The sequence below is a fragment of the Sinocyclocheilus rhinocerous genome, unplaced genomic scaffold (assembly GCF_001515625.1).
Source record: "Sinocyclocheilus rhinocerous isolate Xijiao unplaced genomic scaffold, SAMN03320098_v1.1 scaffold1295, whole genome shotgun sequence".
Taxonomy (NCBI): domain Eukaryota; kingdom Metazoa; phylum Chordata; class Actinopteri; order Cypriniformes; family Cyprinidae; genus Sinocyclocheilus; species Sinocyclocheilus rhinocerous.
In genome coordinates, this window is record NW_015660499.1 from 2,098,417 (window position 1) to 2,118,841 (window position 20,425).

A 20,425-nucleotide genomic window follows, 5' to 3' on the forward strand; every position below is an offset into this window, starting at 1 on the left:
TATATAATTAAAACTACAAAGAAACTGCAAGTTACACATTTAATTAAAGTAAAACTGAAATACTCCAATAATCTTTATTTATAACTTCTAAAAATCATTTTTATGGTGTAGCTACACAGCTTTAAAATGCCTTAAATAGCATCAATCAAACTGAATTTCATACCTTTATGAGTCGCAGTATGTCAGACACGTCCTTGGGCTCGGCTTTCCGTAATATAAAACTGGCCATTTTCTTCTTTTGCTCTTTTTTCCTTTGCTGACTAGTCCTCTGTATGTGAAACGTAGCAAGATTTGTTTCTTCATCCGCTTCTCAATTTGCTAGTAAGTTTCACAATTATAAAGAAATAGCAAGTAACACATTGAATTAAACATGACATTTTGATGTAGAAAGAACAATCTTAATTTACTTAATTTAATATAAAAAAATATTTAAAAAATAATTTTTACAGTGTAGCTACACAGCTTTAAACTGCCTGAGGCTTTCCGTAATATAAAACTGGCCATTTTCTTCTTTTGCTCTTTTTTCCTTTGCTGACTAGTCCTCTGTATGTGAAACGTAGTAAGATTTGTTTCTTCATCCGCTTCTCAGGGGTTCAGCCTCAGCTACAGGCCTGAGATCAGCTTTCTCCTGCTTGGAAAGGCATCCAGTGGCTGGTGTGATGAAGCGTCCTCTGGGCTCAAAGCTGCGCCGTTCCTCCTTTTATTGATGCTCAGAAACCTTCAGGCCACTCCCAGAAAACCTGCTGTGCATCGGGTCCTTCCTGAAAACAGTGGCCTGTTTGTTCACTCAGAGCAGCATGGGTTAATGTTTATCGTTCTGGAAGGATCGACACGGTTTATGTACTTCACTTTCAAACTGCAGATCATGCAAAGGTCACGTCCTGTAGACATAAGGATCCTGATAAACCAAATAAAGCAGACCTTTGAATTTGCTTATGCAATCTAACAAATTGTGGGCAATGCAATTACAACTGCACACACTGATTGAATATTTGACAATTATATTATTCTATAATGCATAGAGGCCTATATGCATATCTAGAAAGCAGACTGGCTGTTGGCTGATATGCCGATAAATACATAATACACTTTATTGACAAAAACATAAAAATGTGCATGAAAATAAACGTCAAAATTCACAAAAATTGGAAAAAGAAATTCAGCAATAAATAACTGACAAGGCTGTCGGCAGCTTTTACTAATGACACTTCTGCTAATCAACAAGTGGTTTATATAATTACAAAAAAGTCAAACATTATTTAATTAATATCATAAGAATTATAAAAAAAAATTTTTTCATAAATAATATAAATAGCAATATAAGTAATCATATAAATATAGAAATATAAAATGAATAATGAAATAATAATAATGATAATAATAATAACAATAGTATAGATAAATTGTGAACGTTAGTGGTAAAAGTAATAGTAGGAAGGCCAAAACCTAGAAAGTCAATGCATATTTGTATTTTTTAAACAAGCAAATCTAATTTAAAAAAAAAAAATCACAAAATAGTCAAATATCACTCAATAAAAGAGTGAAATAATAATAATGATAATAATAATAACAATAGTATAGATAAATTGTGAACGTTAGTGGTAAAAGTAATAGTAGGAAGGCCAAAACCTAGAAAGTCAATGCATATTTGTATTTTTTAAACAAGCAAATCTAATTAAAAAAAAAAAAATCACAAAATAGTCAAATATCACTCAATAAAAGAGATAATAAAAAAATAAAACACAAATATTAAATACTATAAATAATACCAATAAAAGTAACGATATAAATATTATAAATAAATAATAGTATAAATGAAATAAAATAATGATAAATTATAAATAATATGAATTCAAACTAATATAAATATAAAAACATATAATGAATAAATCAAATAATAAAAAATAAATAATACTAATATAAATGAACAGTATAAATAAATTATAAATAATAGTCATAAAAGTAATAAAAGTCAAAACCTATAAAGTCGATGCGTCACTTTCTCAAAAATACTGAAACAAAAGGTTTAAAAGTCATCATGCATCATGAATATGAATACAACTCTGATGATTGAGGGAAACCTGCCTGTGATTTTATACATAAACTTCATGCATGAGGAAGTTGACCATGTGGACTGTTTTGCCATGAGTTTGCCACGACGTGCTCTTGTGTATCGTCAACACAACTCGACTTACAGTTGGTTTGATGAAAACTACACTTTTCGCAAAAGTCTAAATAAAGCACAGCATCTGGATATTCATCAGTGACATCAACTGCACAGGTATCACAGTCCTTGCTGTGGAATCTGGAAATGTTTTTTTCTTATACGCTTCACACAAAAACATCTTAAAAATAACAATTGAATGGGTGCGGATGATGGAAAACTATTTGCACATGCAACTGGATGACATATTAATGTATTAATAATATAGCTAATATTACAACAGAATGTCCTGCCCTGAGTGACTTTAAATGCTGATTTGTCCATTTTTTTTGACACGTGACACTGACAGCATTCATGGAAAACTTTCCAGAGTTTTAGCACCACACCTTTGACCCGAACATGTGACTGACATTTGCTGCATAGTGCATATACAAAAACACAGACTATTACAGTAAAATCTGCTCTCTGGGGAGCAAACGTTTACACAGATCTATATTCATTTTCAGCAGTGCTGCAAAAACAAGACAAAAAAATGGCACACTTCTGCAAATTCAGCAGTTTGTTTACATTTATCCTCACCTGGCTTTGTCCTAGAATGCAAAAGGATCTGAAATACCATTTAAACACTTTGAGAAATGTAGTCTTTTTTCTACACTGTAAAAAGATCTGAAGTATTACAAGGTTCCTGTACCTCATGATCGATTGATTAAGTATGTGCTTACTGGAGTGAGGATTTTAGCATTTTAAATATGCAACTTATAAACGATTTTATGCAGAAAAATACAATTCCTACTCGATGAAAATAGAAAAAAAAATTATATTCATTACAGAAACATTCAAGACTTTACGATTTGATTCAATTCAATTATTTCTCTATAGGCTAAAATCACAAATTTTCTTGACATTTACAGATGTTATGACTGTGGAAACCCTGATATTACATAATTATATCTTGGAGTACATTTCTAAAAAAGATCATTTGAAGCTCAAGATTTAATAACACTGAAATTGCAATCAATAGTTGCATAGTCCCACATGCATAGCTTTATTGTCTAGCAGTTCATCCGTTTGCACTTTGGCCTTAACATCTGTCTGGGACGGGGTCAAGAAACAGCCGTATCTAGTCTTTAGCAGCGTGACACTGTTATTGCAGCTGTGCATGTTCGCAGTAAAACAGGCCTTTCCTTAAAAACAGTCCCGTCACTTCACGATTGTAATTTAGTCTCAGTTTCAAAGTGACAGCAGCTGCAAAGCATGACACTGTTGATTTTTCACACAAACATCTTTGTTTTGTTGGGGTTGTGCTATAAAAGCTGATTCTACATCGCCATCTAGTGTCAGACTAATCGGTTCATTTATGCATGTTTGTAGATTCAGGATTCTCACAACTTCGACCAATGAATTTCCATTGCTAATGATTCAAAACTATAGACATAGTTGGGACAGATTTCCATTAGTGTTTTAGATAGCATTCTGTAGAGTTAATAGATTTAAAACCATTTTACATTTAGTCATTTAGCAGACGCTTTTATCCAAAGCGACTTACAAATGAGGACAATGGAAGCAATCAGAATCAACAAAAGAGCAATGATGTGCAAGTGCTATAACAAGTCTCAGTTAGGTTAACATAGTACACGTAGCAAGGTGTTTTTGTTAATTATATAATAAATAAAAAGAAAAACGATAAAATAGAAAAAGAATAGAGCAAGCTAGTGTTAGACCAAGGTTTCTGGCTGTTTTTCTATAGTTTTTACACATCAGTGAAATTTTTGATTTTCATTTTAAAATGTTTGTAATTTGTCATTATTTAATATTTCTATAGTTTTTATTAGTTTTATTTCAGTTTTAGTTTAAGTACATGAACTTAGTTAAATATGAATATTAATATATAAATATTTAACAAGTTAAATATTGAGAAAACAAACTTATATTATTTCAGTTAATGTTTATTTAAGCTAACAAAAGTTATGGGTTTTAGTTTACTAGAATAACTCTGATACTAATATCTCTAATAACATAAAATTGTGTTTTTTTAAGTTTTTTTTTTTCAATTTTCAAAATGTTTTCAATTTTTTTACTTGACAATTTTGTTTACTTTTCCAGTACAAATATCTAAACATTCTTAAAGAAAAATAACATGATAAGAAAAATAATGTCTTTGTTTAAAAAAAAAAACAACAACAAAAAAAAACATCACAATGAAGCTAGTTTATGCTTAAAACAAGAAAAAAAATCAGCCATGTGGTCAGAAAAATAAACCTAATTTAAAGGCAAAAACAACATTATTTTTAATACTCTATTGGCATTTTTTCCCCCTTGTTTTAAGAAAAAACAAACAAAAAAAATTTTTTTTTTTTTTAAACCAAGACTTGTCATTTTGCTTGTAAACGTATCTTGATTTTAAAGTATTCAGATATTTGTACTGGAAAACAAGTCAAAAATACAAAGGAGGAAAGTCATTTTTGCAGTGCAGCTTTCTAGACAATCTCAATAAAAAATTTCTGCTGCTTTTAACATTTCATTAATTTCGATTGCATTTTCTTTTACAGACACACAAACAATAAGACACACACTGCAGGGACGAAACAAAACTACATGATTATCAAAACTCTCCTTTTATTCTGCGTTTCAAAAACATTCATCAGAACAAACGTGTAGTGAAGCATTACGCTCAGTTGAGTTTATCAAAGTACTTGAGTTTGCCTGAAGGGTCTGGGATAATCTGTGCGGAAAGAGGAGAAATACAGAGATACTGTAACCTGTGATCATACACCGAATACACACACACACTGAAATCTTACCGTATCACTGCCAGGCTTCCATCCAGCTGGACACACTGACATCAGAAACAGAGACAGAGACAGAGTCAACAACACCCAAACCAAACCCTTACATTTATATCATGCACACTCATATACTTAAAGGCAGGGTATGTGATTTTTCAAAAACACTTTAGAAAACTGATTCGGGCCGAATGGCAAAACAAACTTGTAGCCAATCAGCAATAAGGGGCGTGTCTACTCGTGATGTGGAGGAGAGCGCGTTCAGTGCATGGGACGGACATTAGCCGAGCCGAGCGACAGAAAGATAGAGATGGCGGATAAAAAACAAAAGAGGAAAACGTCTGCGGAACGATAAGGCAAGAAGTAGGACCCGTGTAAATATCGGATCAGCTTTCCAGCGCTGGAGAGAACTCAAGGAGCGGAGGCCTGCGATCGGACGCCGAGGTTGCTTTGTTTCTTCTCAATAGGTGAGTAACACCGTGTCTACAACAGCTAAAGTCTGCCTACACTGGACGCGATCAAACGACCGTTGAAAACCATTTGAAATGTGTGTCAGCACGTCATAAATAGAACCCGGCAGCAGTTTTCTGTCGGGGATTTGTTGCGCCGCGCCGCTCACGTCCGTAGACACTGTGTAACATTGGTTTTGCTTTGTTTCACAGAACTAATCGTTGCCTGGGTTGCGTACGTATATGTGGGGCGGAGCTATCAAAATAGGGACAAGACCCTTTTGGGGTAGGGGCGTGTTTGTTTTGGTGATTTCAAATATTAACATTGGCTACCAGAAATCACTTACTCTGCCTTTAAGTACGCGTGATATAAGCTAATATATATTACAATGTTCTGGTGGATAATGTATGATACAATTAGAGACTGACATGTCCAAACACTTCATTCCACATTTCAAGAATATATTTTTTTCTTTTATTTAAACAGTCATATATATTCCCCCAAAAAAAGAGAGATCAAAAAGATACACCTTTCTCTGCTCTAGATATTTTTAACTAATAAAAAAAGATAGATTTCTCTTGTTAGTTGAACGTAAGCATTTGCTTCCATTCATTCTCAATCAAATCTCTCCATTTGTTGCCCATTTCATTGCTACATTTCAAATTTTGGACAGGCTACTATATGCAGTAATACGGAAATAAACACAAATAATAATTTCTAAGATAATTTACTTAATCTGATTATGCTCCTGAAGCGGTGTTATTTTAGTATTACTTATAGACTGTAGTATTTATTAAAATTTTGAATTAGCATTTATTTTTATATTTTCAGTTTTCATTTTCGTGTTAATTTAAATGTTAGTAATTTTACTATGTGCTTTTGTCCTTTTTTTAAATATTTATATATAGCTTTAATTTATTATTATTTCAGTTTCAGCTTAAATTTACTTCAGTTTGTTGCCAAAGCAACATTTCTAATTTCCCTTTGAAGTTCTTTTATGTTTTTAATCTAATATTTGTACTGTTTGTAAGTATTCTACTTGTATTTATTTTATTTCCACTTTTCTCAGCTACCACAATCTATTTTTAATAGCTCTAGTTAACAGTAACAACTCTGTTCTGAATGTGATACGAAATCCCACTGTCTTTAGTGAACACGATTAATCTCAAACTCTGTATTTGCATCCAAATATTTTAAGCATTAAAATAGATTAAACATATAATTTCATAAATCAGTGTGTTAAAATTGGCGGCCCTAGTAAACACTGCTTTAATGTATTATTCAAATGATAACTTTGACAAAAAAAATGTCAAAAGTGTGTCATCAGTGATTAATAACTGCTGTACCTTCTCCGTGTTTATCGGTGTACTGGAAGGCCTGCACCAGTCTGAGGGTCTCGTCCACAGAGCGTCCCACCGGCAGGTCATTCATGGTGATCTGTCGGAGGACACCTTTATCATCGATGATGAAGAGACCTCTAAAAGACAGCAGAGGATAAAACCATTGCCACATAACTCAGCAGGCAAGTCATTCATGTAATACTGAAACATTAGTTTTAAAATCAAGGTTCTGATTTTTCACTGAATGCCGTTAATCTAGTTTCTGATTACTCATGATACATACATTTGTAAAATCCATTTACAATATTAAGGTCCAACAGGGTCAAAAACTTAAAAGGCCTAGTTTCAGTACCGGAGCGTGTGCCCCTGATCCTCAAGAAAGACACCGTAGTCTTTGGATATCTGATGAGTGAGGTCAGAAAGAAGAGGGATTTTCATTGGTCCGAGACCTCCTTGTTTCCTGGGTGTGTTGATCCTGATAAAAACAAACCAGCGGTGAGTCCATTCATAGTCCTCACTTCTCTAAGATATCACAACGAATCATCTCAAAGTCCAGAAGAAGCAGTGTGTCCTCACCAGGCCAGGTGAGTAAACTGAGAGTCCACCGAGCAGGCGACCACTTCTGCGTTGATGGCCTGAAACTCATGCACACGATCACTGAAGGCGATGATCTCAGTAGGACACACAAACGTGCTGTGGATCAACACAACCGGTCAAGCGTTCAGAATAATTAACAGTTTCTAATGTTTTTGTAAGAAGTCTCTTCTGCTCACCAAGACTGCATTTATTTGATCAAAAATACAGTAAAAACAGTAACATTGTGAAATATTAATACAATTTAAAATAACTGTTTTCTATGTAAATATATATTTTAGAACGTAATTTATTTCTGTGATGCGCAGCTGAATTTTCAGCATCTTTACGCCAGTCTTCAGTGTCACATGATCTTCAGAAATCATGGGGTGTATTCCAGAAGTTTCCAACAAAACCGCTTTCTGGAATACACCCCTGGGGTTTCCGATTTAGCGCGCCATTTATTTATTTTTCTCATTTAGAATTCATCAGTCCAGCACCATTTAATAATTTATTTATTTAATTATTTTTTTCGATTTTCACATTTCTTGATACTGTGCATATAGTGCATAATCGTTAATTTCAAGATTACTTGCCTGGCCAAAATATCGCTGGTAAATTTACTATTTAAAAAGAAAAGAAAAGAAAAGAAAAGAATTGCAGCAGTTGTCTGTCTGTCTGTCAGTGCTCGATATTTCGGTCATCCGGTCACACAGTGGCGCAGCAGTTCTGTATATGATCGTCACTTCCGCTGCTGTTGGTCAGGACAGTCAGTCGCGCGCTGGCGGGAGTTCACCGGATTAAAGCTTTTTAAACCTAGTAATTGGTTAGTATTGGCCATAAGGTTATTATATTATGGATTACCACCACTTTTAACATCTATATATACGTCATAACAATCCAAGATCGTTTGAGCGCGTGGGTCTTTGTTGCGGTTAGTGACTTTTCCTTGCGTTACTCGACGGAACCCGTATGAATAACGTTACGCACCTTGTGTTCATTGCTTTATGAATATGAATTGCATTACACGTCCTTTGGAGGTATAGAGTGCTTGATCGTTTACATTAGACTGGTTTTGCTGGTTAATTTGTTGGTTTATCAGGAGATAAGCATAGCGACTCGATGGCCTCTTCTATTGTCTTCGATGCTCTGCGTATTAACGTTACTTTTTTATAGTTTAGACGTGTATTAATAATTGTATCATTACATTTCTTGAACACAATACTCTCTCACGTGTGTGTGTGTGCTCACTAGTCATTGTTACCGGCGAAATTTGTGATTGGAATGTGGTTTGTGCGTTGTGGAATCAGGAGACAATCTGCAATTATTAATAAACACATTTATCTCCACTCTCTTGTGTTTCACAGCAAAGCTTTCCTGATACTCGTCCTAATTAAAACACAATGGCCGACAGCGATGATGAGTACGACCGTAGACGAAGAGACAAGTTCCGCCGGGAGAGGAGCGACTATGACCGGTCCCGGGAGAGAGAGGACCGCCGCAGAGATGACTGGAATGACCGGTGAGAACGAGGGGATTAATCTGCTCAACAAACCACATTTCAAATCAAACAAAGTATTATGCCTGCAGATAGTGGGGTAATAGTTCTAGACTAAATGTGAATGTGCATTAATTCATCCCACTCACGAAAAACAGATTTAGTATTCATCAAAATGAATTAAAACAGTGAAATGCAAACTCAGAATATGAAGCAAACCTGTAATAATTAAATGTTAAATAACACAAATGTAGCTAATCCCATTTTATTACCTGATGTCTTTGCTGCTGACCTTTGATGATCCAGTTCAACCATACCTTCATTGTTTTTTTATTGCTGAAGAGTGTTTGCACCTGATGCAGCCTCATCATGGAATCCCCATCCAGGCCAGGTGAGCAGGAAGCTCTACAGTCCACCATTCCCTTGTATTTAACCTGTTAACACCACCTCTCTGCTCTTCCTCCAGGCTGGGAAACATCCATGATATGGATCTTGGTCCTCCCCTTCCTGTGATGAAGACCTTTAAGGAGTTCCTGCTGTCCCTGGACGACTCTGTGGATGAGACGGAGTCGGTCAAACGCTACAATGAGTACAAGATCGATTTTAGGCGTCAGCAGATGCAGGACTTCTTCCTGGCCCATAAAGATGAAGAGTGGTACGATAACAGTTGCTGTTTTTGCGTTAGTGTTCTGTTTTGATAGTGTTTGTGCATTAAGCTAGGAACAGCAAGTCCCTCATCTAAGTGGCCAAATTCTGCACCTATCAGCCTCTGAACATCCGACTGTATTCTGTTAATTATTCATTTGGCCTGGAGTTAAGATGAATAATGTGGATTTGGCTGCATAATTTTATCTTGTACCTCCGAGTATGACTTTGAATATCCTTACTACAGTCAGTTTTGAGGGTGAAGTTACATGAAGTAGCCTTTTAAAGTTGTAGTTCATCCAAAATTGGACATTTTTATAATTTTTCTTTTTTGCATGAACTATTCCTTTAAATCTTGAGTGCTTTATTTGCTCCTGATAGCATTATTTCTAAATAATGTCTACTGTCTCATGAGTTTGTCTCCAAAGTGACTGAATTGGTCTCATCATTGACTTGTTTCCTGTGTTTTTAACATTCATTGGACGACTCTGTGGATGAGACGGAGTCGGTCAAACGCTACAATGAGTACAAGATCGATTTTAGGCGTCAGCAGATGCAGGACTTCTTCCTGGCCCATAAAGATGAAGAGTGGTACGATAACAGTTGCTGTTTTTGCGTTAGTGTTCTGTTTTGATAGTGTTTGTGCATTAAGCTAGGAACAGCAAGTCCCTCATCTAAGCACAGAAGTGGCCAAATTCTGCACCTATCAGCCTCTGAACATCCGACTGTATTCTGTTAATTATTCATTTGGCCTGGAGTTAAGATGAATAATGTGGATTTGGCTGCATAATTTTATCTTGTACCTCCGAGTATGACTTTGAATATCCTTACTACAGTCAGTTTTGAGGGTGAAGTTACATGAAGTAGCCTTTTAAAGTTGTAGTTCATCCAAAATTGGACATTTTTATAATTTTTCTTTTTTGCATGAACTATTCCTTTAAATCTTGAGTGCTTTATTTGCTCCTGATAGCATTATTTCTAAATAATGTCTACTGTCTCATGAGTTTGTCTCCAAAGTGACTGAATTGGTCTCATCATTGACTTGTTTCCTGTGTTTTTAACATTCATTTCATTTCAGGTTTTTGCATATTGTTTATTGGTGTACAAATTAACACACATCCTTCTTCCCTCCATCACCACAAGGTATTGGAAGATGAGAAAAGCTCTTGGACCCGTCGCAGGAGTCACTGTTAGTTAGTCAGGGTATGCACTGCGCACAATGCAGCTGCCATTAGAATCCAAGTACCAGGGCTTTTAGCTAGACAGTCGAACACTCGCAATCCAAACCTACCGTCGCGTTCACGGAAAGATTTTTTTTTTTTCCTGTAGTGTGTGATGCCTTTCTTCCCCTTTTTCATTTTTGATATTTGGATCAATCAAACCCCCCCCAAAAACGCAGAAATGGTGTGTATGTACACACTCCTCTGAGAAGACCGCTCTCAGTGTAAATGTGTTGTAATGCGGGGAGTACATCAGGTAAATTTAGTGCACACAATGGAAAATGTTTCACCCAACTGTTTTGACTCTCGTTTCTTGATAATGCATCAGTTTCTATTGTTGTTTTACTTCTTATTTTTTGTTTCTACTTTGGTGGTGAGTCTACCTTACTGTATTACACACACTTAAACACAAGTTTTGTTTATAGCATGTGTAGTAAGACTGACAGAAGTGCACTTAAAAATTTAGCCAACAAATTGGTGTCATAAGCTCTTCAAAACCTAGTGTGCTGCCTTGCTAAATACTGCCTAAACATGCAGCTGCCTTCTAAGACAGCATATTAACTGGAATGAAACGTCAGAAGTGAATGATTTGGAATGCTCTACACATGCAGCAGTTTTGTACTCCCTTGACTCAGTTTATTTAATTGGAGTTTGACATTAACAATGTTGTTAATCTATTTCTCTCACACACACACATATAGATTTGTTGTAATTTCTGTTCACCACTATAGAAGTTTACCAAACTGACGACTTCTGCTTCTAATAACCCTGAATATGTGAAAAGGGTCCATCAGGTATCATCTTGGAAGGATACATGCAATGCTGTCTTAGAATCTAGCTTAAAAAGGCATCTTAGAAGGCAACAAAATTGTTTCTTTCCTTTTGGAACATCCTTCACATTGGGAGCATGTTTATGCTGCCTGTCTAGGCAGCTCACTAGTTTTAGAATAGAGCCACAAAGTCTTGTGACAGAAAGTGGGTCAATTATGTGGGATAATGGAATTGCTGGTTTACTTTAGATTTATCAAAGCACTTTTAGATATGTAGAAGGCAGGATATAACTAGCAGGTCTCTTGGTGACTAGTTTGTGAGGTTGACCTCAAAAATAGTTGCTAACATGCTGTTTTTTCGTCCCCAAACACCCCATTGTCCCTCTTTCTCCTTTCTGTCTACCTGTCAGGTTTCGTTCGAAGTACCACCCGGATGAGGCTGGGAGGCGTAAAGCAGAAGCCCACAGTGCTCTACAGAACCGATTGAATGTCTACATGTATCTGATGGACAATAACTGGTTTGAACCTGTCTCTTTGGAGATAGAGCATGCTCCACAAATCACCAAGATTTTAAATGCAGGTAAAGAGAAATGCTTTTCATTTGCTAGTTTTAAATGTCTAAAAAATTTAAATTGTCATTTGCTCAACCTCATGTCATTCCAAACCATTGGTAATGATGAACTATGGCGGTCAGTTACACGTGCCCTTTTCTCAAAACATGCGTTTCGTTTGTCTCTGTTAGCCGTAATAAAAATGGAAGGAGGAATGGAAAATGACCTGCACATCCTGGAACAGCCCACTGAGGAAGAGGAGGAGCGAGAGAGACTGGCATCTGGTGGACCTGGTTCTGAAGCTCTTAAACGGGACGAGCCCAGGCCCGCAGATGTTGAGCGCAAACCCTCGACTGAAAAAGACAAGCTGGTAAGTGAATGTTGCATAATGGAGCAAAAGATCATTTAGTATTGGGAGTATCTTTGTAACAATGATGGATAATTTTGTGTCTATAGGGTGAGGGTGATGAGGGCACTGAGAAGGATGCAGCCGCTTCTGCAGGAGGAAGTGAAGGAGAGGAGAAGACTGAGAAAGAAGCACCTGCTGAACCAATCCCAGAACCCAAGAAGGTGAGTTAGCCAAGTTCTGACGCCTTGGGTAGTGGATGTACCGTCTGTTGGGTCAAACTGTTTTGTCACTTTAATAAATGTTAGTACATCTACTTACAATAATTGCAATCTGGTGCTTTGACATTCTCTAGCTAAGCAAGAAGAGAAAGAGGAAGCACAGTGGAGACAGTGAAGATGAAGCCAGTGCATCTGACAGCGAATCCGATTCGGACTCCGACTCAAATTCTCACTGCTCAGAGAAACCCTCAGAAAGAGAGAGAGAACCAGACGAGGGAGAGGATAAGGAGGAAGAGGAAGAAGAGGAGGGGGAAGGTCTGTGTCAAGGCTTCTGACAATGAATCATCCGTGTCAAAGTGTCATGGTTGTGACAGCTGGTGTTTCTGGTCTTTTAAAGCCGCTGATGTGAAGGAGCGAACGGAGGAGCAGAAGGAAAGGGAGAAGGAAAAGCAGAAGAAACCGAAGGATGATCAGCCTCCACGACCTCGACCTCTTCACAGGACATGCTCTCTCTTCATGAGGAGCATCGCTCCAACCATATCTAAAGCGGAGATCGTCGCTGTAAGTGTGCATTCAAAGCAATGCTTTTGCTGTTATTGTCCATGAAGTGTTATCTAAATGCTGCTACTTATTTATAAAAAAAAAATTTTTTTTGCAGCTGTGTCGACGTTATCCAGGATTTATGCGTGTTTGTTTGTCAGAACCGCAGCCAGAGCGTAGGTAAGTTGAAGTTAGATTCACTTCAGTTTCAACACTTTAGAGCGGGTGGTATAGCTGAAATTCTTCTTTTTAGCTTATTGAGAATATTTGGGGTTGCATTTTCTGTTAAGCTGATTTAAAATATATGTATTCAGAGTTGCTGTCGAGCCTTAACCCTTTGGTGCTCTCATCATTTTTGACTTTATTTTACTTCATCGGAATGGTACTAAATTTCGTAAAGGTTTAGGAACTTGCTATGTGAACACAAAATTCATGAGTTAAGTGGTCCTGAAAAAAATAGTACTTGTACTCCTCACTGTCAAAATTGACCGCATTAGAAATGAATGGGAAACAAATGTCATCTAGTGGAAATGTTGGGTACTACGCCCAAACAAAATTGTACTGAAAGCTAATTTTTGGAGATATCAACCTTAAATTTGGAACACTACTTGTTTAGATTTATGGCTTTGATTTTTCTTGCAGTTTTAGAGTAAAACATGTTTTGGAAAATATGTATCTCATATAAAATTTGAAAATTGTATTTTTTATCAATTTTTTTTATAACCGTAAACTTCTACAATTTTTTTTTCATTTCACTTTTACTTTTTTCACTTAAGCAATAATCTGCCAAGTGTCTTTAAAAAGAGACCAAAATTAAGTCTGTGCTCCAAAGCACTCGAGAATTACGGTTTAAGTTGGAAATTGAAATTTCAGGTCAAAGCTCAAAGTATTTGACAGGATAAATTGCTGCATAAACCTTTTTAAAATTCCCTGCAAAATATTAAATAAAAAAAAAACATTGAACCCAAATATAGTACATTAATTTCATTGCAATAAAAAAATTCGGTCATTTTTGACTGCCACATTAGCAGCACCAGAGAGATGTCATAAATTCAGTTTTCTGTATCATGTGCAGGTCTTAAAAAAAGGTCTAAAAGTTTGAAAATTTGATGATACAATTAAACATGAAAATTATATCAAATTAATAAATGTTAGGTTATTTAATGTTATCTGTATTTGCGCCAATATAAAATGTTTCGCTAAATCATTTCAATATATTAAAAGAGATATTGGGGACTCTAAAAAGCTAAATTTTCCATCTCTGTGACTCAGGTTTTTCAGGCGTTGTTGGGTGACCTTCGACAGAGGTGTGAACATCAAAGAGATCTGCTGGAACCTGCAGAACATCCGGGTGAGTTCTAGAATCACTGGCTTGAGGAACCACAATGTGTAGCAAACGTCTCGCTCATTGTCTTCTCCTGATCCTCTCTGAGCAGCTGCGGGACTGTGAGCTGGCTCCTGGGGTCAATCGAGATCTGGCACGTCGTGTGCGGAACGTAAACGGAATCACTCAGCACAAGCAGGTTCTGCGTAATGACATCAAGCTGGCTGCTAAACTGATCCATGCACTGGATGACAGGGAGAGGCTGTGGAGCCACAAACCCAGAGAAGAGACACACTCTCTGGAGGTATTCTCACTGCACAGCCTCAGACTGATACAATCTGAAATGGTTTTGACTGTGAGATTTTATCTATTATTGATTGTTTTTCAATTTTTCTGATTTTTCTTATTTCCTGAAGCTCCCTGCTCAGAACCCCATTTTGAAGAACATCACCGATTACCTGATTGAGGAAGTGAGTGCAGAGGAGGAAGAGCTTCTGGGAAGTGCAGGAGGAGCCGACTCTGAGGAGGGATCCAAAGAGGGAAACCCCACTGAGATAACTGTGGAGAGAGATGAAAAACTTGTCAAGGTCAGAAAAATTGTCATTATCGTTTGACCCCAAAATCAGGAGATGTAATACACTACACTGCCCTACAACATATTTGTGGAATGAAATCCAGTTGTTCTTTCAAATTAGTTTTGGAGTGCTGAATCCAACGAAAGTACCCTGTTTTCTTTAAGCACGTCTCACAATTACAAAATAATACATTTTGTAGCGTTTTTGTTTTCGACAACCAAAGTTGAAGGTCTTTTTTGTGACCCTGGACCACAAAACCAGTCATAAGGGTTAACGTTTTAAAATTGAGATTTATACATCATCTGAAAGCTGAATAAATAAGCTTTCCATTGGTGTGTGGTTTGTTGTGAGATACAACTATTTGAAAATCTGGAATCTGAGGGTGCAAAAAAATCTAAATATTGAGAAAATCGCTTTTAAAGTTGTCCAAATGAAGTTCTTAGCAATGCATGTTACTAATCAAAAATTCAGTTTTGATATGTTTACTGTAGGAAATTTTCAAAATATCTTCATGGAACATGATCTTTACTTAATATCCTAATGATTTTTGGCATAAAAGAAAAATCAATAATTTTTGATAATTATTTATTTTTGGCTATTGCTACAAATATACCCCAGCGACTTAAGACTGCTTTTGTGGTCCGGGGTCACATATTATCCCTTAATGAGCAAAACTGCCACGAAGACATGATTCTGAAGACATTCCTAATCCTGATTTCCACTTTTGCAGATTGTAATGTAAATTACATATTTTGAGTGCTTTTGTTATTTTTATATTAAGTGCATTACAGCTGATACTTTACTTTTACTTTTAGTCATTTAGCAGACGCTTTTATCCAAAGCGACTTACAAATAAGAAAAAGTAATTAAAACTAAAAGCTAAAACTCTATAAATACTATATATATACACATTTAATAAAATAAAATAAATGAAATACAAATGACAAATGCATACAACAACATTTCAAAACTAAAACATTTAAATGAAAACAAAAAAAATTAAGCTAAAAACAATTCAAAATATTAAAAGAACTACAGCCACACACATATACATATACATGTACATATATATAAATACATTCAATATATATATTATTTAATTTCCATTTTGTATGCTGAAGGACTGAAATAACTCAAATTAACTAAAAACTAAAACATAATAAAAAAACCTATATAGACATAATAAAAAAGGAATAAAATGACAACATTACTACAACTGTAACTAAAACTAAAATAGATAACTAATACAAATCAAACTACATTAGTTTATCAGTAATCCTAAAAAAACAACACTGAGCCAAACACAGATGCTAAAATAACAACTTGTTATTGACACATAGTAAGAAATGGTTATAAAAAAACTGAAACAGAAGTGAAACAAGTAGTAGGAATACACAAATAATTGATACACAAATAATTTGAAAAAAATCTTTATTCTTATTCTGTGGGGAAGAAAAAAAATCTTTCTCACTCAGATTCATCATATTAGGTAATATTAGGCCTTTTTTGCAAATGTGCTTTTTTTTTTCATTGACATTTATTTTGTAAAAATTAACTATGCCCAGTTCTCATTATTATACTGTAAAAAGAAAATCTCATTCTTAGTGTCTTCATATTGGGAATTATTGTGCCTAACTGTCATTACAATGCAACACGATTGATGAAGAAAAAAGATATACACTAATTCAGAAACTGATGTTCTGATGTTGTTTGTGTCCTTATTGATCTCAAACTATTTCACTGAAAGCTCTAAGTGTAAATGAGGATTTCAGTCTTATTTCAGTTTGGTGTTTCATTCAGGAGTGTAATGTGTTTGTCCCCTCCCAGGTGTTGGATCGTCTTCTGTTCTATCTGCGTATCATACACTCTATTGATTATTATAACACCTGCGAGTACCCGAGCGAGGACGAGATGCCAAACCGCTGCGGCATTATCCATGTGCGAGGGCCCATTCCCCCCAACCGCATTACTCACAGAGAGGGTAAGCGCTGCCTTTACTGCCAACAACTGGCTGTGCTTCGTTTCTTGAAGTGTGATTTAATTTATTGTTATAATTCTTTCTTGTATCCCAGTTTAATGTAGAGTTGATTATATAAGAAAGCCATTAGTTGGTTGACATCCTAAAGAGTGTAAATGCTGTGTCTGAATATTTCTGTCTAAAAGGTCAACTTCTGGCTCAACCGAGGGCCAAAATGTTAGGATGAGATTAAATGTTAGTTTGCTGCAACTGCTAAACTGCAAAGGAATTACACTTCACCATTAAATAATCCCATGTAACAGAGAAATGAGCTGATTTTGTTGACTTTTGATCCTCTTGTAGTGGCTGACTGGCAGAAGATATTTGAAGAGAAGCTGGGACACTTGTTCAGTGTGAAGGAATCCCTGTCTGAAGATGAGGCAGCAAAGATGGGCCGCAAAGATCCAGAACAGGAAGTGGAAAAGTTTGTGCTGGCCAACACACAGGAACTGGGCAAAGACAAGTGGCTTTGTCCTCTAAGTGGCAAAAAGTTTAAGGTGTGTGATATAACATGCTGCTTTGTTCATCTGGTAGCCTTAGGCCCTGCAGGTTGAGTTAATAAAACAAAGATTATTGGAGTACAGGAAAATACTATTTCAGTCAATTTACAGTTTGTTTTTTTTTTGCAATTTTATTTGACGATTCTTTGTAATTATTTGTAAAATTTACTAGCCATTTTTGAGTGAAAAATTTAAATCCTAGTCTTTTTTTTTTTTTTTTTTTTTTTTTTTTTTTTTTTTTTTTTAATCAGTTTTTTCCAGTGTAGGGAGGTTGTTCATTTTTGACGAAATCAATAAAAATATGAATCTCTCTCTAGGGCCCAGAGTTTGTGAAGAAGCACATTCTAAACAAACATGGTGACAAGATTGAGGAAGTAAAAAAAAAAGAGGTCGTCTTTTTCAACAACTTCCTGATGGATGCAAAAAGACCCTCCATCCCAGAGATGAAACCTCCACCTCCTCCAGGCCCAGGACAGGGTAGAAAGCACATAGCAATCTTGTTGATTTTGTATCGGAAGAAAAATCACATTATCGGAAGTTGTGAAACATCTCGCAAACATTTCTCATTTTTCTTTCTCTCATTAGGAGTGCTTTCACCGGGAGGTCTTCCATTCCCACCTCAGGGTCCTCAAGGTCTCATGGGTTTCGGCCAGCCCAGACCTCCAGTGATGGGTTATGGAGGTGTGTGTTAGTTCAAGTAGTAGAGTCCGAGTAAAAATTGTTGTTAACACGGGCTTGAAGCTTTGGCATTTTCAGGAAGTCATGATTGAGTTTTTCAACAGGGGTGCAACCAGTGCTGGGTGTAATTAATTACTGTAATTTTATTACTTTTCCCTTGAAAAAGTAAAGTAAGGGATTACTCTTATTTTTCAGTAATTTAATTAGTTACTTATGTAATTGAACTTGATACTGTATAGACTGTAGAACATTTATATACAATACAATAGTGGATTTAACATCCAAATTTAAAGTCTAACCTTAAAATGCATGCTTTTATGTACCCATCTCACTTTAAATACTTTGGAATTAATAAGAATATTGGTAACACTTTAGTGTCCAATTCTCACTATTAACTAGTTGGTAATTAGCATGAATATTACTAGATATTGGCTTTTTATTATTACTTAAAAAAACACATATTAATGTCTTATTCTGCAATACCTTATTCAAAATCCTTAATCCTACCCAATACTTAAACTTAACAACTACTTTGCTAAGTATTAATAAGCAGTAATTAGGAGTATATTGAGGCAAAAGTCTTAGTTAATAGTGAGAATTATACTCTAAAGTATGACCAGAATAATTTATGTAGTTACTTGAAAGAATTAAAAGAACTGTGTCATGTCTATCCTTGTATCATTAACTTGTCGAGGTTGATATAGGATTTGGTAAGTAATTAGTAATAAGTCATTAAATACTTTTTGGAGAGAGTAATTTGTACAGTAATCTAATTACACTGTTGAAGATGTAATTAGTAACTAGTAATTAATTACTTTTTTAGAGTAACTTACCCAACACCGGGTGCAGCCAATAAACATTGATATATCTAGCCTTTTCCTTTTAAAAAAATTAAATTATCTAAGCTTTGAAGCTTGCTCAAGTTCTCTACAGAATTGACAAAATAGCTGGGTTCCCACGGTCATGCCAAATTTCAGATATTTACGCATTCTAGTTAAAGTTAGTAAAGGTTTATTTTTTTATTTGCATTGAATTTATGCAATGATAAACAATCAAAGCATTGTGGTGCATCTGCAAAACATATCTGTGAGGTGTACTGAGGTGTTTCTTTGACACTTTAACAGGTGGTCCTCCTTACCCACCCAACCAGTATGGTGGAGGCGGCAGGGGCAACTACGACAACTTCCGTGGACAAGGCGGTTACCCTGGAAAGCCTAGAAACAACCGGTGAGTCTGTTGTATTTCAGTTCTATTTTAATTGTAGTTAGGGAACAGTGATATTGTTTTAGAAGCTCTTGGGATGATAATGGACAAAATCTAATAAAATGTTGCTATGTCTTTTCCAGAATGATGCGTGGGGATCCTCGCAATATCATTGAATACCGTGACTTAGACGCTCCAGATGATGTGGACTTCTTTTAGAGCTCCAGTTTTATTCTCTCCGTTTTAATCTTTTTTTTTTTTTTTTTTTTACCGTTGTCTCAGCTTTTTCTTTTTTTTGCATTCATTCCAGAAGCTGCCCCTTACCGTCATCTCTGGTACGCTCATATGTATTACAGTGGTGCTCCACCTGAAGTGAACGCATGTCCTTTATGTTGAACGTCATTGCATACTCGGTGTTATAGATAATGAACTTGTGCTTGTGGCCTTTTTTCCAATAAAACTTTGATTTGGATCCTTTTTGTGTGCTGTATTGGTTTTTAAATAATTAAATTTGATTGACATTTTTTTAATTTTAATTACAGTGATTTATATCTCATTTAAAATAACAACAACAAAATCATGTTTACAAAGCACTTGCAATGGAAGTACACTGTTGGCATTGCACAGGGGCTAAAAAAAAATGGGTAGCTTGTATTTTTGCACTTGGATGAATTTAAAAAGCCAGTTTATTTGATCCATATCTTTATTTAAGGTAAATTGTCCTTCACTGGGTGGATGAATTCCTGCGAGTGGAGTTTGTTCTGTGTAAATGGTTTCTTTCTGGTACACACATTAGTTTCGTGCATTATGAAAGGTTCTCCAGTGTTTCATGGTTGAGACTAAAGTTGAAGGACTGGATATCTTAAGAAGTACTAAAGAATAATTTTTAGTATATTAAGTACAAAATTAGTGCACGAAAATAGAGTACTTAAAGTACATTATGGACCTGGGAAACCCCAAAAATGCAATAAACAGAAGTTTATATTAAGACATTATTTAATTAATTAGTTTCTATTTTTCATTATAT

General features: G+C 35.5%; 3 protein-coding genes across 3 annotated transcripts in view; 1 reads left to right on the forward strand and 2 right to left on the reverse strand.

Moving 5' to 3' along the window:
* Positions 1 to 285, reverse strand: part of LOC107725087 (diamine acetyltransferase 1-like) — a 6,236-nt gene extending 5,951 nt beyond the window's left edge. The window contains exon 1 of the mRNA XM_016534230.1: positions 164 to 285. Within this exon, the coding sequence (XP_016389716.1) occupies positions 164 to 229 (66 nt within the window). The 5' untranslated portion in view covers positions 230 to 285. The remainder of the gene's footprint in view (positions 1 to 163) is intronic.
* Positions 286 to 4,763: 4,478 nt separating this feature from the next.
* On the reverse strand, positions 4,764 to 7,447 carry LOC107725088 (peroxiredoxin-4; the record flags this gene model as incomplete). The annotated part of the gene is made up of 5 exons (XM_016534231.1): positions 4,764 to 4,886; positions 4,966 to 5,000; positions 6,744 to 6,874; positions 7,090 to 7,212; positions 7,314 to 7,447. Coding segments are annotated over 5 exons (474 nt in total), but the record flags the coding sequence as incomplete, so codon positions are not given.
* A 555-nt stretch (positions 7,448 to 8,002) lies between these two features.
* LOC107725089 (serrate RNA effector molecule homolog) lies at positions 8,003 to 19,870 on the forward strand. Its single transcript, XM_016534232.1, has 20 exons — positions 8,003 to 8,154; positions 8,678 to 8,832; positions 8,905 to 8,908; positions 9,153 to 9,199; positions 9,275 to 9,463; positions 11,854 to 12,023; positions 12,186 to 12,364; positions 12,451 to 12,564; positions 12,696 to 12,876; positions 12,959 to 13,122; positions 13,220 to 13,281; positions 14,374 to 14,452; positions 14,538 to 14,729; positions 14,842 to 15,012; positions 16,828 to 16,981; positions 17,321 to 17,514; positions 17,835 to 17,994; positions 18,103 to 18,198; positions 19,320 to 19,422; positions 19,542 to 19,870. Exons 2-20 carry the CDS (start codon positions 8,714 to 8,716, stop codon positions 19,615 to 19,617), a joined length of 2,454 nt encoding a protein of 817 aa, XP_016389718.1. The 5' UTR covers positions 8,003 to 8,154; positions 8,678 to 8,713; the 3' UTR covers positions 19,618 to 19,870.
* The last annotated feature ends 555 nt before the right edge of the window (positions 19,871 to 20,425 follow it).

Excerpts from the sequence above, each read along its gene's own strand:
- LOC107725089 (XM_016534232.1), top strand. The coding sequence starts at position 8,714 with ATGGCCGACAGCGATGATGAGTACGACCGTAGACGAAGAGACAAGTTC. Across the intron at positions 15,013-16,827 it reads GAGATGAAAAACTTGTCAAG|GTGTTGGATCGTCTTCTGTT; the intron begins GTCAGAAAAATT and ends GTCCCCTCCCAG. Across the intron at positions 17,995-18,102 it reads TCCTCCAGGCCCAGGACAGG|GAGTGCTTTCACCGGGAGGT; the intron begins GTAGAAAGCACA and ends TTCTCTCATTAG.